The 19,004-nt window shown below is 40.3% G+C and overlaps 1 protein-coding gene across 3 annotated transcripts in view; it reads left to right on the top strand.

Moving 5' to 3' along the window:
• Positions 1-19,004, top strand: part of MTPAP (mitochondrial poly(A) polymerase) — a 38,220-nt gene that overhangs the window by 9,607 nt on the left and 9,609 nt on the right. For all 3 annotated transcript variants that reach the window (XM_031652424.1, XM_003903512.4, XM_031652423.1), the window contains exons 3-6: positions 36-260; positions 3,797-4,021; positions 14,427-14,638; positions 18,383-18,609. In XM_031652424.1, coding sequence (XP_031508284.1) covers positions 36-260; positions 3,797-4,021; positions 14,427-14,638; positions 18,383-18,609 — 889 coding nt within the window. The remainder of the gene's footprint in view (positions 1-35; positions 261-3,796; positions 4,022-14,426; positions 14,639-18,382; positions 18,610-19,004) is intronic.

The raw sequence follows: 19,004 nt of genomic DNA on the forward strand, positions 1-19,004 counted from the left end.
AATGTGTTCTGTTTTTTCTTATGTTTTTGGTATAGGGTCTCTATGCTGTTGTAGAATTTTGCCGAAAGGAAAGTGTAGGTTCACTGCAAAATGGAGCTCGTACTCCAAGCATGGCCATGGAGACTGCAATTCCATTCAGATCACGTTTCCTCAGTCTGAAGTTGAAAAACCAGACTTCTGAACAGTCATGCATACAGTCGAGTAATCAGTTGCCACCTTCAAACAGGAAGCTCTTTGAATTACTTTGTTATGCAGAAAGTGTAAGTTTTTAGGTATACTTCAACTTTGAGAAATATGCATTTTTTTAATGAACAATAAAGATTCGTATAAAATATTCAAGTTACGTTATTGTTTAATGGATATAGATCTTCAGTTTTACAAGGTGAAAAGAGTTACAGAGATGAATCGTGGTGGTGGATGCATAATGAGATGAAAGAGTTTTTCTATTTCTAGCTTTCTAAGAATGTCATCATGCTCAACACATTGAGTAGATGTTGAGTTTTGACATTTGAGATTATCTTGATGACTGGCATATAATCTTGCAATTATATATGGTTTTTCTCCTGATGACTTTTCTTTCCCCTCCTAATGTCTTAATGTAGTGAATTGTAGATTCACTGTAGATTTCCTCATGTCAAGTCATTCTTGCATTCACAGAATAAACCCTATTTAGTCAAGGTGTATTTAAAAAAATGCATTATTACATTTGTTGTGCTAATATTTTTATTACAATTTTAATATTTCTATAAATAAATGGGATTGTATTTAAAAAATTCAAACTGCAGGATATGTTGAATGAAAAGTGATAGTAATCCTTGTCTGCTCCTTCCCCGCCATGCCCCATTTGTACTCACAGGTAACCACGTTCTTCTGAAGTTTTGGGCCTTTTTTTTTTTTTTTTTTTTTTTTTGAGACGGAGTCTCACTCTGTCGCCCAGGCTGGAGTGCAGTGGCCAGATCTCAGCTCACTGCAAGCTCTGACTCCCGGGTTCACGCCATTCTCCTCCCTCAGCCTCCCGAGTAGCTGGGACTACAGGCGCCCGCCACCACGCCCAGCTAATATTTTGTATTTTTTAGTAGAGACGGGGTTTCACCGTGTTAGCCAGGGTGGTCTTGATCTCCTGACCTCGTGATCCACCCATCTCAGCCTCCCAAAGTGCTGGGATTACAGGCTTGAGCCACCACGCTCGGCCAGTTTTGGGCCTTTTGAACAATTTAGGTTTTCTTTCTGTTTCCAGCATAATGACATAAAATTGTACATGATTTTCTGTCAATTTTAAAATGTCTTCTTTCTGATTCTCTCTCTCTCTCTCTTTTTTATTTTGAGACGGAGTCTCCCTCTGTTGCCCAGGCTAGAGTGCAGTGGCATGGTCTTGGCTCACTGCAACCTCCTCCCTGGTTCAAGCAGTTCTCATGCTTCAGCCACCCGAGTAGCTGGGACTATAGGCACGCACCACCATGCCCAGCTAACTTTTGTATTTTTAGCAGTGACGGGGTTTCACCACTTTGGCCATGCTGATCTCGAACTCCTGACCTCAGGTGATCTGCCCACTTCGGCCTCCCAAAGTGCTGGGATTATAGGCGTGAGCCAGCATGCCAGGCCCAAGATTCTGTCTCTTTTCTCTGTTCAAATATTGTTTGTATTTGTCTTGGTGGGTTTTTTTTGTTTTTTGTTTTTTTTTTTTTAGACAGACTCTTGCTCTGTCGCCCAGACTGGAGTGCAGTGGCGCGATCTCAGCTCGCTTCAAGCTCTGCCTCCCAGGTTCACGCCATTCTCCTGCCTCAGCTTCCCAAGTAGCTGGGACTACAGGTGCCCGCCACCATGCCTGTCTAATTTTTTGTATTTTTAGTAGAGACGGGATTGCACTGTGTTAGCCAGGATGTTCTCAATCTCCTGACCTCGTGATCTGCCCGCCTCGGCCTCCCAAAGTGCTGGGATTACAGGCGTGAGCCACCGCGCCCCACCTGTCTTGGTGTTTCTTACTTAGACTTGCCAGACCTTGCTAGTCTTTCCAAAGAATCTACTCATGACTTTATTTATCAAAATACTATTTTCAAGGTTTACTTTTCTAATAAGAAAATTTTTGTTTCTAGTCTATTTCCCTTTCTTTTATTATTATTATTATTATTATTATTATTATTATTATTATTGAGACAGAGTTTCGCTCTTGTTGCCCAGGCTGGAGTGCAGTGGCATGATCTTGGCTCACTGCAACCTCCACCTCCCAGGTTCAAGCAATTCTCCTGCCTCAGCCCCCCAAGTAGCAGGGATTACAAGCATGCGCCACCACACCTGGCTAATTTTTTGTGTTTTTAGTAGATTCGGGGTTTCACTATGTTGGCCAGGCTGGTCTCGAACTGATCTCATGTGATCTGCCTGCCTTGGCCTCCCAAATTGCTAAGATTATAGGCATGAGCCACCAAGCCTGGCCTCTTTTATTATTTTTGAGTTGAATGCTTAGTTCAGTTATTTTGTTTTGTTTTGTTTTGTTTTGTTGTGTTTTATTTTATTTTATTTGATACGGAGTCTTGCTCTGTTGCCCAGGCTGGAGTGCAGTGGTGCAGTCTCAGCTCACTGTAGCCTCAAACTCCTGGACTCAAGTGACCCTCCCACCTCAGCCTCCTGAGTAGCTGGGACTACAGATGCATTCCACCATGCCCAGCTAGTTTTTGAATTTTTTTTGGTAGAGTCAGGGTTTCATCATGTTGCCCAGGTTGGTCTCAAACTCCTGAGCTCAAGCAATCCTCCCGCCTTGGCCTCCCAATGGATTATAGGTGTGAGCTACTGTGCCCAGCCATTTGATATTTTCAATGTTGGTTTCAAGTAAGAGCATTTGAAGCTTTTTTCCACTTCAGATACTCCAGTACACAGTTTCAGTATGTGATCGTTTTAATGCCAGTCTTCTAATGGATAGACAGGATTGTTATTCTGAGAAACTGAGAGGTCTTGAGCCTTCATTACTTGAATATTTCTAGTTTTTCTTGACCTTTAACATTGGTTTTTCATCCCCTTGGGTTTAAAATGTCTAACATGTGGTTTTAACCTCTTCTGGAGTACTTTACTACTTTCATTTTCTTAAAACAATACTTTATACTCAAAGCTTACAAAGTTTTAATTCTAGCCGACTTTTATTTTGCTAGTGGCATTCCTCAGAGCTTTTTAAAAATTTTAAAATATTATATCATTTATTTCTTTAATGAAATAGAGACGAGGTCCTGCTGTGTTGCTCAGGCTAGTCTCAAACTCCTGGCCTCATGTGATGCACCTCAGCCTCCCAAAGTATTGGAATTACAGGCATGAGCCACTGTGCCTGGCATCCTCAGTGGTTTTTTAAGAGTATTTTTTTTACTCCACTTTTAAGACTGAACAAGAAAATGTTGCATATTTCTATTTTTTTTGAGGCAGAGTCTTGCTGCTGTTGCCCAGGCTGGAGTGCAATGGTGCGTTCTTGGCTCACCACAGCCTTTGCCTCCTGGGTTCAAGCGATTCTCCTGCCTCAGCCTCCTGAGTAGCTGGGATTACAGGCATGTGCCACCACACCCGGCTTATTTTATATTTTTAGTAGAGATTGGGTTTCTCCGTGTTGGTCAGGCTGGTCGCAAACTTCTGGCCTCAGGTGATCCACCTGCCTCAGCCTCCCAGAGTGCAGGGATTACAGGTGTGAGCCACCGCGCCAGGCTTTGCATATTTCTAGGTTAGGTCTCCAAAGCCACTAAATCTTTCAAAGTAAAATGGTAACTCTTTTATATGACCTGTACTTTTTCTCTATTTTGTTGGTTTTGTTTCGGCTAGCTAGATAGACGATCAGCTGAACACTCTCTTGAAGGAGTTCCAGCTAACAGAGGAGAACACTAAGCTCCGATATCTCACCTGTTCTCTCATTGAAGACATAGCCGCCGCATATTTTCCGGACTGCGTAGTCAGACCCTTTGGCTCCTCAGTCAATACTTTCGGGAAGTTAGGGTGTGATTTGGACATGTTTTTGGATCTAGATGAAACCCGAAACCTCAGCACTCACAAGGTAAGTGTGTTTCTCTTGACCACTATAATCATTTAAAGTTAAGAAAGTAGAAAAAGAAAAATCTTTGAACTTCATAAAATAAAACTGTTGGTTTCTAAACTTATTAAACATTGTCGTTAAAGAATAAGGTATATTTGTTATTGAGTCTTTGGAATTGTAAAGTCTTTCTTTGTATTGTTCTTTGTGATCATTTTTGTGAATATTCTGTACATATGCAATCAGAGAGTTAATTCTTTTCAAGGGTTCAGAAATTTTTCAGTTAGGTCTAAGTTGCCTATTTTGTTATTCAATTATGTATCTTAACTAATTTTTTCTTTTTAACCTCGTAATCTAGTTACTGAGATGTTTTTACATCTCATGATTCTTGGTTTTGTTAATTTCTTTTTAAAATTCTTTTGATTTTTGTTTTATCCAGAGGCTATATTAGCTACATATAGGTACATGATTATTATATTTCCTTATTGGACTGTTTTGTTGTATCCCTCACACCTGCTTTTTTCATTTCTATAAATGCTTTTGTCTTAAGTTCTATTTTATTTGTTAATATGGCCACTTGATATTTGTCTCACATCTTCTGTTTCTTTATTTTCAGCCTTTATATATGTTATTTTAGTTTGGGCGTATCTCTTATAAATAGCAGTATGCTTTTACTCCAGTCTATCAGTCTTTGAGTTCAATGTTTATTGTTACTACTGATCATTCTTAGACTAATTTCTCCTGTTTTATTTTTTATTTCCTATTTTCTGTGCTTTTGCTTTTCACTGTTTTTTTTTTTTTTTTTTTTTTTTCTGAGGCGGAGTCTCGCTCTGTTGCCTAGGCTGGAGTGCAGTGGTGTAATGTGGGCTCACTGCAACCTCCGCCTCCCAGGTTCAAGTGATTGTCCTGCCTCAACCTCCTGAGTAGCTGGGATTACAGGTGCTTGCTACCACACCTAGCTGATTTTTGTAGTTTTTTAGTAGAGATGGGGTTTTACATCCTTGGTCAGGCTGGTTTCAAACTCCTGACCTCAGGTGATCTACCCCCCTTGGCCTCCTAAAGTGCTGGGATTGCAGGCATGAGCCACCATGCCCAGCAACTTTTCACTTTCTTTCTTCCTTTTATTAGATTACTCCTATTTTATTCCTGTACTTCCTTCTTACCCCTTTTTTTTCTCTTGCAAGTTTGGATATTATTTCTTCCATTTATGTTCTCTTTAGCATGCATGTCTAACGGTAAAAGTAACCAGTATCTCTTCCATCCTCCCAAACGATATAAAGGACGCCTTAATTTAATTACACTGTTGAAAAAGCTATTTATTTTTTTTTTATTTTATTGTTTTTTATTATTATAATTTAAGTTCTAGGGTACATGTGCACAACGTGCAGGTTTGTTACATATGTATACGTGTGCCATGTTGGTGTGCTGCACCCATTAACTCATCATTTACATTAGGTACGTCTCCTAATGCTATCCCTCCCACCTCCCTCCACTGCACAACAGGCCCCGGTATATGATGTTCCTCTTCCTGTGTCCAAGTGTTCTCATTGTTTATTTCCCACCTATGAGTGAGAACATGTGGTGTTTGGTTTTCTGTCCTTGCAATAGTTTGCTGAGAATGATGGTTTCCAGCTTCATCCATGTCCCTACAAAGGACATGAACTCATCCTATTTTTATTTTTATTTTTTTGTTGGAGATGGAGTCTCTTGCTCTGTTGCCCAGGCTGGAATACAGTGACATGATTTCAGCGCACTGCAACTTCCGCCTCCCGGGTTCAAACAATTCTCCTGTCTCAGCCTCCCAAGTAGCTGGGACTGCAGGCAGATCCCACCATGCCTGGCTAATTTTTGTGTTTTAGTAGAGACAGGGATTCACCGTATTGGTCAGGCTGGTCTTGAACTCCTGACCTCAGGTGATCCACCCACCTCAGCCTCCCAAAGTGCTGGGATTATAGGTGTGACTCACCACACCCAGCCAAGGCTATGTGTTTTTATACAATGTTTATTTTCTATGGCTCTATCTTTCCTTACATCTTTCAAACTAGTAATGAACATCAGTCTTTATGTGGATGTCCAGTTGATACTTCAAACAATGTTTTGAAACAGCTTATGTTCATCTTCCTACAAATGTGCTAAGTTCTTATAACAGTTCTGTATGTTTCACATGTTAATTAATGGCATTTTAGCTTTGCTAACCATCTTTTAATTCTGCTTCTAAGTTGTTATCTTTTGTATTCATAATTTCACAGTCCCTTATAAACTCTCACTTAGATTATTATAACTACATTCCTTGTGTCATGCCTTGGTATTTCAACCTTCAGTCTTTGTTGGAGTTACCTTCACTCACAGTTTGAATTTTCCCACAAACTTAGAATGCTTCTTTTCTTTAGCATAGTATTGAAATCCTCTGTCTCTTAATTAATTTTAGTCATCATTTCTCAGTATATATTGTTACATAGCCAATTTTCCAACCACATTGTTTTTGTTTTTCTTTTTTTGAGACAGAGCTTTGCTCTGTCACCCAGGCTGGAGTGCAGTGGCATGATCTTGGCCCACTGCAATCTCTGCCTCCTGGGTTCAAGCAATTCTCCTGTCTCAGCCTCATGTGTAGCTGGTGGGCGCGTGCCACCACTCCCAGCTAATTTTTGTATTTTTAATAGAGATGGGGTATCGCCATGTTGGCCAGGCTGGTCCGGAACTCCTGACTTCAGGTGATCCACACACTTCAGCCTCCCAAAGTGCTGGGATTACAGGCTTGAGCCACCGTGCCCGGCCCCAACCACACTGTTTAATTACCATTTCCAGTAATAGAAGGCACTTGTAAATATCGTAATGATCAAACAGTTGTTCTGTGCCTTCACTCAGGAGTGCACCTTCCCTCCATTCCCCAACTGTCATTCTTAACACAGCTTTCAAGGTCTGGTTCTAATTCTGCCTTCTTGAAACCACCCTTGATTTTTTTCTCCACTCTAGCCAAAAGTAATCACTCCTTTTTTGTAGTATCTTGCTGGTATGTCTATCTGTCTTCAAATTTCTTCTGTCATGTTTAGTGAGTAGCTGATGTGTATGTCTCCCACTATATCATAAACTTGGGCAGATAGGAATCATGTCTGTTCATATACTTGTTCCACAGTACTGTGTACTTAATTTGCTCACCATATGCTTATTGAATTGAAACTAGCCAGGAGTAGGAAAGAGATAAAAATTAAATGGGTCAGTTTTATTATTATTATTATTATTATTACTATTTTGAGATGAGATCTTTTTCGCCCAGGCTAAAGTGCAATGGCATGATCTCAGCTCGCTGCAACCTCTGCCTCCTGGGCTGAAGCAATTCTCCTGCCTCACCCTCCTGAGTAATTGGAACTACAGGCTTACACCGCTGCTCCCAGCTAATTTTTTTTAGAGATAGTGTTTCACCATGTTGCCCAGGGTGGTCTCGAACTCCTGAGTTCAAGTGACCCACCCACCTTGGCCTCCCCAAGTGCTGGGATCACAGGGATTATAGGCGTGAGCCACCGCACCCGGCCTGGATCAGATTAAGACTAACATGTACTTGAAAATGTATTAAGTTCCTGGCAGGGGCACTTCAATTATGTTAAGCTGTCTTAAATAAAGGACTAACTGAATAATCAAGGAGCATAACAGTGTGTTGTAATGGTTTTAAAAGCCTGGGTTCTGGCACCAAGCTGCAGAATTTTAATTCTACTTACTAGTAATGTGATCCTCGGTAAGTTATTTACCTTCTCTCTGCCTCAATTGTCCTAACTATAAAATTGGAATGGTGTTATAGCACATATCTCATACAATGTTTGAGAGGATTTATTGAGTTAGTATGTGTGAAGCATTTAGAACAGTGCTTATGGCACATAGTAAGTGACCACCATCAGCAGCAATTTAATTTTACTGTTATGTAAGTGGGAAGCAAAATTTTTTCTTTGGTGGAAACGGGGAGGAGTTAGAAACTTACTTCTTCTTTTTTTTAAATTTATTTTTATTTTTATTTTTTGTTGACATGGGGTTTCACCATGGTACCCAGGATAGTTTCAAATACCTGAGCTACGATCCGCCTGCCTCAGCCTCCCAAAGTGCTGCGATGATAGGTGTGAGCCACTGCACCTGGTGTGAGCCACTGCACCTGGCCTAGAAACTTTTAGTTGAGTCTTATTACTCTTAGATTTCTGAGGTATAGAGGTATTTAGAAAAAGATGTTTTAAAGACAGTGCTCCAGTCTTACTAAACAATTTGGCATTTTCGGCCAGGCACAGTGGCTCAAGCCTGTAACCTAGCACTTTGGGAGGCCAAGGTGGGTGGATCACCTGAGGTCAGGAGTTCGAGACCAGCCTGGCCAATGTGGTGAAACCCTGTCTCTACTAAAAATACAAAACTGGGCGTGGTGGCGGGCACCTGTAATCCCAGATACTCAGGAGGCTGAGGCAGGAGAATTGCTTGAACCCAGGGTGGACAGAGGTTGCAGTGAGCCGAGATTACGCCACCTCACTCCAGCCTGGGCGAAAGAGCAAGACTCTGTCACACACACACAAAAATAACCAGAATTTGGCATTTTGTATGTTGGTTTAAATTAGGAAAGTGTTGTTCTGAACATACATGTGCTTATTTAAAGTTTTTTTGGAAATATGTTTTTGTTCAAGATTATAATAGCTTTGCTAGTAAAAATATTAAAAATAAAATACAATTAAAAAATATAAGCACCTTACATTCATCAGATTCATTAAAACTTCTTTGACTACTTTCTGCATTCATGAGCTCTTCTCTTACCTTTTGGTTCTTTGGTATCTTTTTGCACTACACCTTGCTTTATAATTCTTTGTGTGTGTGTTTTATTCCTCAACCCAATCTGAGGGGAGTTAGGAAGAGTGTGTTAGACTTTTTTGCATGTCTTATGGCACTATGTATGATATCCTATGCACAATAGGGACTGAAATTATTTGCTAATGAATAAATGAAAGTTACTTACGGCTGGGCGTGGTGGCTCACGCCTGTAATCCCATCACTTTGGGAAAAGGCCAAGGTGGGCGGATCTCCTGAGGTCAGGAGTTCAAGGCCAGCCTGGTCAACATGGTGAAACCCCCTCTCCACAAAAATACGAAAAGTAGCCGGGTATGATGGCAGGTGCCTGTAATCCCAGCCGTTCGGAAGGCTGAGGGCAGGAGAATTGCTTGAATCCGGGAGGCGGGGTTGTAGTGAGCCGAGATTGCGCTGCTACGTTCCAGCCTGGGCGACAGAGCAAGACTCCATCTCAAAAAAAAGAAAGGAAAAAAAAAGAAGGAAAGTTATTCGCTAACTGAAATAGTAATTTTAATGTTCATAAAATGTTTGGTGTGTAAAAGTTGCTTACATGTGAAATATGTCACCTGACGTATCACAAAGATTATGTTAGCACAAAATACTAAACTAAAATCTGCCTTTGGTCTTTCCTTCAGTTTTGCTTTTTCTTACAGGGTTCTGTGTCTTAGAGGACTTAGGTAATAAAAGTAATAATTAAATGCCTAAGTCTTGAGTACTGCTTTCTGTTATCTGAATGATTGCTGTGGACAGTGTGCTTCTGTTTTTTCTTTATCAGATGATTTGCTAATAGATAGTGCTATAGGAATAGCACATATTAATAGGAATTATTTATGGATCTGTCTCTGAAGAGTTTTTCTAGTTTTTATTTATTTAATAGAGGACAGTCATTTTTGAGAATATCTTTCTTTTGCTCATAATAAGTATAATTTTCACCTAAATTTTACCTGAAAGCAGTGTTTTATTTCTGTATTGAGTCCATTGTGATTCTTCGTGGCTTGCATTTTTAGTCAGGTTAGGCTTAGTGATGCTTTGGTAACAACCCTCGTATCTCTCAGATCTCAGTGGCTTGCCACATCACCTGTTTATCTGTGGCTGAGGTTATATGTCACAGCAGGTCAGCAGGGGCACTCTGTAGTTCAAGCACCCAGGCTGACCAGTGTTTCATCTCCACCTGCACACCATCACTGAACAGTGGAAAGGCAAAGTGAAGAATTGAGCATTGGCTCTTGAAGTTTCTTCCTGGAAGTGATACTTAAAACCCTGCTCACATTTCACTGGCCAAAGCAAATCACATGACTTTGATTAACCTTAGAGGGGCAAGAACATGGAATCTTCCAAATGCCGAGAAAGGTGATACAGAACATTTGGTGAGCAGCTTCAATAACTACCGCACTCCTACTCATGGTTCACAGTTCACCAGTTTCCTGCACCTGGTTCCATTATTCAGAGCTGTTTCTTTTTGTCATTTTCACTTCTGTTACCTCAAGGATTTTATTCTCTCATTTATAGTACTTAATTAAAAAAATCTCTATCACCTTTCTTCTGAGTGATTCTAATCCTTCTGTTGCTTCTGAGATTGAGTCCACCATGACTCCTCCTGATGTAGTCTAATACTGCTTTCTCAGTTGACCTCCTTTTGCCTTCCTGACCCCAAATCCGTCTTTGCTTTTGTTGGGATTCCTATTCCTAACATAAATTGTGTGTGTTTGTATTTTAAAATAGAATGGACAGGGAAATAGGTTATGAAGGTAAATTATAACAAAATGGCTAAGGAAGAATCTTGAAATTTTAATTTTTAAAGGAAATTTATTTTTAGTCCTTTTAATATAAAAATCAATGACAAATCAATAGAGAAAATACCACGTTTATTTGTAGGAATTGTATACAGTGATTTATTTAATCTGTTTTTTTTTCTGATTATAAAGTGATATAGAAATATATAATGTAAGTATCTCTGATGGTCCCACTGCCTCCAGAGATAACCTGGCGAATAATTTAATATATTCTGGATTTTTTTCCTTTGTGTATATAAATTTTTTTTTTTAAGAAGAAACCCAGAACATAATCTTTACAGATAATAACTTTATCTACACAAATTATAACTTCATTTTTTTCCCCATTAGTAGTGTCTTGGCAGTTCAATCTACTGTATCACCCTCAGTGGCTGCAAAATACTCCATTGAATGGGTGTACCATAATTTATTTAACTAGTACTCTTTTTGTTAGATAATGAGGGTGGTATCTTTTTTTTTTTTTTCCTCTTTCAGTGAAGGTGCCAAATCCTAGGCACTAGACCACTAGGGAACTTTTCCCCTCTTTATTGCCAACTATATGTTAGTGAATATTCTTTGATTATACATAACAGAAATAACAGGAACTAGCTTAAACAAATAAAGAAGTAGAGGAGGCATCATAGAACCCAGGGCCAGGAATATGGATGAGTCTTAGGAAAAGACTAGAAGTAGGAAGTGTAAACCATCAAGAACCCAGGAAGTGGCTGGGCCCAGTGCTTCATGCCTGTAATCATAGCACTTTGGGAGGCTCAGCAGGAGGATCATTTGAGCTTAGAAGTTCAAGACCAGCCTGGGCAACATAGGCTGAGTGAGACCGCATCTCTACTAAAAATAAAAAAATTAGCCAGGTGTGCTGGTGTGTACCTGTAGTTCCAGCTACTCTGAAGGTTGAGGCTGGAGGATTGCTTGAGTCTAGGAGGTTGAGGCTGCAGTGAGCTATGGTTGCACCACTGCACTCCAGCCTGGGTGGCAGAGTGATACCTTCTTTTTTTTTTTTTTTTTGGATTCTCACTCTGTCACCCAGTCTGGAGTGCAGGGGCACGATCTCGGCTTACTGCAACCTTGACCTCCTGCGTTCAAGCTATTCTCCTGCTTCAGCCTCCCAAGTAACGGGGACTACAGGCATGTACCATCACACCTGGCTAATTTTTTTGTATTTTTAGTAGAGACGAGGTTTCACCATGTTGGCCAGACTGATCTGAAACTCCTGACCTCAAGTGATCCACCTGCCTCGGCCTCCCAAAGTGTTGGGACTACAGCCACCACAGGCAGCCTATGATACCCTGTTTCAAAAACAACAACAAAACAACCTAGGATATGTTCTGTTTCTGTCTACATGTTTTTGCTTCATTTATTGCTTTCTCTCTGTCCTTAACTCCTTCCTCCCCACCCCCACTAATTTCTTTTCTTTTTCATGCTTGTATAGATATGGCTGCCCCAAAGCTTCTGAGTTAGATATTTTAGCCACATGGTTGCCTCTGAACTTTAATTCCGGTTCCCAGTAACCAGTTCCCAGAAGAGATCTCCAAATCAATGTGGGGTACACTCCTATAGTGCTTAGATCAGCTGTCTTAGCCCAGTCCATTCAGCCGGAATGAAGGGGGTAGATGTCCATGATAAACATTGTTGCAGCCTTCATCCTTTTAGGAGGAATGAATTCTAGAAGAGGGAATAGTAGTTGATAGGGAACCTTATTAAACTAGATACAGCTCCCAAAAGGTGTATGCCACATGAATAGTACTGCAGTGAGTGAACGTCTTTGTGAATTGGCTCATTTATGCAGATATTCCTTTGACATAATTTCTAACCATTTTAATAGTTAGCTAGTGTATACAAGTTTCAGTAGATATGGACAAGTTCTTTAAGAAGTATGTCCCTTGTTTACACTCCTATCAACAGTGTATACATGTTTTCCTGTACCTGTTAGTTGTGGTCACCAACCTGTTTGTCTTTGCTGAGCTGAAAAATAAAAAATCTAATTGCTGTTTTAATTTCTATTTAGTTTCTAGAAAACATGTACAACTTTTACTATGGCTTTTAGCCATTTTTATTTTTTCTGTTCATTTTTTTTGTCTTTTTTGCCCATTTTTAGAATTTGATGGGTTTCCCCCTTTCATTTGCCTAAAACTGTCATACATTCCCCATTTGTATGACATGTGTTATTTGTTTTGTTTTGTTCTTTAGTAGTAATGTGTGCTTTGCCTTAAGGTGGTTTTTTTTTTTTGGGAGAAGGAGTCTCACTTTGTCGCCCAGGCTGGAGTGTGGTGGCGCGATCTCGGCTCACTGCAAGCTCCGCCTCCCGGGCTCACGCCATTCTCCTGCCTCAGCCTCCCAGTAGCTGCGACTACAGGCGCCCGCTACCACGCCTGGCTAATTTTTTGTATTTTTAGTAGAGACGGGGTTTCACCGTGTTAGCCAGGATGGTCTCGATCTCCTGACCTCGTGATCCGCCCGCCTCGGCCTCCCAAAGTGCTGGGATAAGGTGGTTTTAATTTTTTATGCAATCATATTACTTCTTTTGTGTCATGCTTACAGAATCCTTTGCTACTCTAAGATTGTAAAAGCATTCACTCATTGTCTTGTAGTGCTTTACTGATGAACTTTTTACATTTTAGTCTTTGATCCATGTTTAATTTACTTAAGTTTTGTTTTTTTTGAGATGGAGTCTCACTCTGTTGCCCAAGCTGGAGTGCAGTGGTGTGATCTCGACTCACTGCAACCGCCACCTTGCGGGTTCAAGTGATTCTCCTGCCTCAGCCTCCTGAGTAGCTTGGTTTGCAGGTGCGTGCCACCATGCCTGGCTAATTTTTGTATTTTTAGTAGAGACAGGGTTTCACCATGTTGGCCAGGCTGGTCTTGAACTCCTGACCTCAAGTTATCTACCTGTTTCTGCCTCCCAAAGTGCTGGGATTGCACATGTGAGCCACCATGCTCAGTGAATTTACTTGAGTTTTAGTTATTTATTTATTTATTTATTTTTGAAATGAAGTCTTGTTCAGTTGCCTAGGTTGGAGTGCAGTAGTGTGATCTTGGCTCATTGCAACCTCCATTTCCCAGGTTCAAGTGATTCTCCTGCCTTAGTCTCCCAAGTAGCTGGGATTATAGGTGTCTACCACCACACTCAGCTAAATTTTTTTTGTATTTTTAATAGGGACGGGGTTTCACCATGTCAGCCAGGCTGGTTTTGAACTCCTGACCTCAAGTGATCCACCCGTCTTGGCCTCCAAAAGTGCTAGGGTTACAGGCGTGAGCCATTGCACCCAGCAAGTTTTAGTATTAAAGGATCTGGTTTATTTTTTTTGATGGCCACTTATTTGTTGAAGAGGAATTTTCGCCTAGTAATTTGCAGCCTTAAATATTAAATTCCTATATACAAGCCCATTTATACTGCCTAGTCTCTTTTCTTCTACTGATACGCTATTCTTGTGCCTGTACTTACCTACTACTGTGGGTTTATAGCATAGATTAAAATATAATGGCCAACTAGGAAGGGGCAAGTATATGTTTACTGAATTTATAGAGTGAATGGTTCTATGCATATTACTTTATGATTCATATACTGTAGTTCATAAGTTAATTACAAAAACCAGTGATTGTTCAAGTTAGTGCTTCGTATTTCTCTGTATTCTGGAGAAACAAAAGGCAACTGGGGATCTTTTAAGTTTGCTTTGGGCTGTGATTTCTTGAAGTGTTTTTGTTTTGTGAGTTGTTTTTTTCTTATTTTGTTTTGCTTTGCCAGCAATGATTTAGAGCATCCTTTTACAAAAGCTTATTAAAAAATCGTTTTTTACCAAAAGCTCCTATTTAGAAATGTGTTTATTTTTCAGACCTCAGGAAATTTTCTGATGGAATTTCAAGTGAAAAATGTTCCTTCAGAAAGAATTGCAACTCAGAAGATCCTGTCTGTGATAGGAGAGTGCCTTGACCACTTCGGCCCTGGTTGTGTGGGTGTGCAAAAAATATTAAATGCTCGGTGTCCACTCGTGAGGTTCTCACACCAGGCCTCTGGATTTCAGTGTGATTTGACTACAAACAATAGGTATGATCTCTTACGTTTATTATTTTAAATATGAATATTCTAATGTAATAGCTTGGTTTTTCTCATACAGAAACAGTGGCTTTGTAATCTTAAACATGCTTGAATAACAACTTTTTAAAAATTTGAACACTTGGATTGAAAAGTAAAAAATCTTTTATATTATACCTGTTGATAATTTGGTGTTCCTAAACAGTGCTAGGATATTGTGTTAAAATGTTCACGTATCTAACCTCTGAGAAGAAATGTATTTCATTATTCTTACTTGTGGAGACTGGTAGTGTGTAGTGTGAAATATGCCTGCTTTTTAGAAGAAATTTCTGATGACGAAAAAAGAAAAAAGTAAAATAAGAAAGAAAGACGCCTATTTATAGTACAAGTCTTCTAAGAATACTTAGAAAATAAAAGAACAACTTGAAGTTGACCTTTGAATTGCCTCCAGATATATTGTGTACTAGACATATGTCCTCTTTACTTAGGTCCACAAGTGGTTGGAAGAGCTCAAGACTGGATGGCTTTTGTTCATCCTATATGTATTGTATTATCCTAGTGATTTGTTTGCTTCAAAAAGTGGGATGGGAATAAGTTCTTTTGTACTGATGACTTTCCTGGACTCACAACAGGGAAATTTTCTTTATTTCATTTTTTTATTATTATTGCTATTGAGACAGAGTCTTGCTCTGTTGTCTAGGCTGGAGTGCAGTGTGGCTCATGATCTTGGCTCACTGCAACCTCCACCTCCCGGGTTCAAGTGATTCTTGTGCGGTTTCACCCTGTTGGCCAGGCTGGTCTCCAACTCCTGACCTGAGGTGATCCGCCTGCCTTGGCCTCCTAGAGTGCTGGGATTATAGCCCTGAGCCACTGAGCCTGGCCCACAGTAGGGAAAATTTCTTAATTGAGAAGTTTATTTCTTAACTTCTCATTGCATGAGTTCATTTTCACTATGTTATTTGTTAGATAAATAATCATTACTGAAAATAGATTCAGAAAATCAAAACTAGAGCAGTTTTGGTTAAACTCGAATCTTCACCAACGAAGCAATCCTAAGTACCTGTCGATTTCTCTCAAGTAAAACTCATGGAGTAAAGTCTGTGATTTCTTGCCAAACTTTAATATAAAAATATAATACTGTACTTTCTATCATTATTATATTTTCTTTATAGTATGTAAAATAGGACAAAATGGCATTTATCTTTCTAATTAATGTTATTTTCTTTATATCAGATACCTTATACTTTTTGATATTTATTTTTAGCTTAATTTGGCTTCATTTTCATACATAAAACACTTAATCACCATGAATTTCTAAGTTGCTGTTTCTTCTTTTTTTTTTTTTTGTGAGACATAGTCTTGTTTTGTCGCAAAGGCTAGAGTGCAGTGCCAGGATCTTGGCTCACTGCCATGCAACAACCTCCGCCTCCCAGGTTCAAACAATTCTCCTGCCTCAGCCTCCCAAGCTGGGATTACAGGCACATGCGATCATGCTGGTGTATTTTTGTAGAGACAGGGTTTCATCATGTTGGCCAGGCTAGTCTTGAACTCCAGACCTCAGGTGATCCGCCCACCTCGGCCTCCCAAGTACTGGATTACAGGCGTGAGCCATCACGCCTGGCCTTTTTTCTTCTATTCTTTTTAAACTCAGGATGTAAATGCCATTTTAGAGACAGTTTTAACTTGATGCTGTTAACTTATTTTTTATACCATGTGTTGGTTCTTGGAGAAATTACAAGACACGTTTTGATCAGTAGGAAATTAATATTTTAAATTTAATTTAATTCTATTTTTACTTTTTTAGAGACAGTGTCTCACTCTATTGCCCAGGCTGAAGTGCAGTGGTGTGATCATAGCTCACTGTAGCCTCGAACTCTTGGGCTCAAACAATCCTCCTTTGTCAGCCTCCCATGTAGCTAGGATTACAGGTGCATGCCACCACGCCTATTTTTTTTAATTAAATTTTTTAAATTTTGTTTTTCTTTTATATATATATATATTTTATTTTTATAGAGACAGGGTCTTCCCATGTTACCCAGGGTGGTCTTGAACTCCTGGGCTCAAGCCATCCTCCTGCTTTGAAATGCTGGGACTACAGGCGTGATCCACAGTGCCCAGCCAATAAATGCCTTTTTGTCTTTATCAATTATACATATATATATGTATGTATGTATGTTTGAGATGATGCCTTACTCTGTCGCCGAGACTGAAGTCCAGTGGCTTAATTTTGGTACACTGCAGCGTCGACCTCCCTGGGCTCAGGTGATCCTCCCAACTCAGCCTCCCAGGTAGCTGGGCCTACAGATGTGTGACACCACACCCAGCTAACTTTTTTATTTTTTGTAGAGACAGGGTCTTGTCATGTTTCCCAGGCTGGTCTTGAACTCCTTGGCTCAAGCCATCTGCCCACCTCAGCTTCCCAAAGTTCTGAGATCACAGGTGTCAGCTACTGTGCCCAGCTATTTACTAATAAGTATAAAGAGCCTTTGTGTGTTTTACTTATTATTTAAATCATGTTTAGAAACTTTGATTTAAAAATTCTAAGTTCTAGGCCGGGCGCGGTGGCTCACGCCCATAATCCCAGCATTTTGGGAGGCCGAGGCGGGTGGCTCACGAGGTCAGGAGATTGAGACTATCCTGGCTAACACGGTGAAATCCTGTCTGTACTAAAAATACAAAAAAATTAGCTGGGCATGGTGGCGGGCGCCTGTAGTTCCAGCTACTCGGGAGGCTGAGGCAGGAGAATGGCTTGAACCCTGGAGGCAGAGTTTGCAGTAAGCGAAGATCGCGCCATTGCACTCTAGCTTGGGTGACAGAGCGAGACTCCGTCTCAAAAAAAAAAAAAAAATTCATAAATAAATAAAACTTGTAAGTTCTAGATCTACATTTTCTTTCTTTCTTTCTTTTTTTCTTTATTTTTTTGGCAGGGTCTTGCTCTGTTACCCAGGCTGGAGTGCAATAACGCTATCTCGGCTGACTGCATCCTCTGCCTCCCGGGTTCAAGTGACTCTCCTGCCTCAGCCACCCAAGTAGCTAGAATTACAGGCGTGCGCCACCACGCCCAGCTAATTTTTGTATTTTTGTTTGAGGCAGGGTTTCACCGTGTTGGCCAGGCTGGTCTCGACCCCTGACCTCAGGTGATCCGCCTGCCTTGGCCTTCCAAAGTGCTGGGATTACAGGCATGAGCCACGACGCCTGGCCCTAGATCCACATTTTCTTTTTTTTGTTTTTTGAAACAAAGTCTTGCTCTATCTCCCAGGCTGGAGTACAGTGGCTTGATCTTGGCTCACTGCAACCTCTGCCCCCCGGGTTCAAGCAATTCTCATGCCTCAGCCTCCTAAGTAGCTGGGATTACAGTGGCACACCACCATGCCCAGCTGAATTACTGTATTTTTAGTAGAGAAGGGGTTTCACTTGTTGGTCTTGAACTCCTGGTCTTTAACTCCTGGCCTCAAGTGATCCGCCCACCTCGGCCTCCCAAAGTGCTGGGATTACAGGCATGAGCCACTGCGCCCAGCTTACATTTTAATTATCAATTTTAAGAGGATGTTTTAATGGGAATGAATGTATTTGATATTCAGCCATTCATATTAAATTTTATATTGCAAATTCATAATGCTTTTGATTATCTAATCATGTTCTGAATACATTCAGATATAGTAGGATATTTAGATATGTTTCTTGGTATATGTTTAATTTTACCCTTGGTTTATAATTTGGGGATTTGAAAATTTTTCTTATTTTTATGTTTTGAAGGATTGCCTTGACAAGTTCTGAACTCCTTTATATATATGGTACCCTAGACTCAAGAGTGAGAGCCTTGGTGTTCGGTATACGATGCTGGGCTCGAGCACATTCGCTAACAAGTAGTATTCCTGGTGCATGGATTACAAATTTCTCCCTTACAATGATGGTCATCTTTTTTCTCCAGAGAAGATCACCCCCTATTCTTCCAACACTAGATTCCTTAAAAACCCTAGCAGGTAAGACCAGAAAGAAACTTCTCCATTTTCTTTTTCCGATGTTATGAGTAAATATAATTACCATGTGTTACCAAAGCCCCATCTATTTGTTTATTAGTCATAAAATTTGTCTTGACTTTCAAAGCCTTATGAATCTAAACTTATTATTATTATTATTGTTATTTTTTAAAGCCTACCGGAGTCGTAAGAACAGATGATTTGGGAAGCCAGGGCCTTTAGCTAGCTTTTTTTTTTTTTTTTTTTTTTTGGAGACGGAGTCTCGCTCTGTCACCCAGGCTGGAGTGCAGTGGCCGGATCTCAGCTCACTGCAAGCTCCGCCTCCTGGGTTCATGCCATTCTCCTGCCTCAGCCTCCCAAGTAGCTGGGACTACAGGCACCCACCACCTCGCCCGGCT

The sequence above is a fragment of the Papio anubis genome, chromosome 11, assembly GCF_008728515.1.
Source record: "Papio anubis isolate 15944 chromosome 11, Panubis1.0, whole genome shotgun sequence".
Classification (NCBI taxonomy): domain Eukaryota; kingdom Metazoa; phylum Chordata; class Mammalia; order Primates; family Cercopithecidae; genus Papio; species Papio anubis.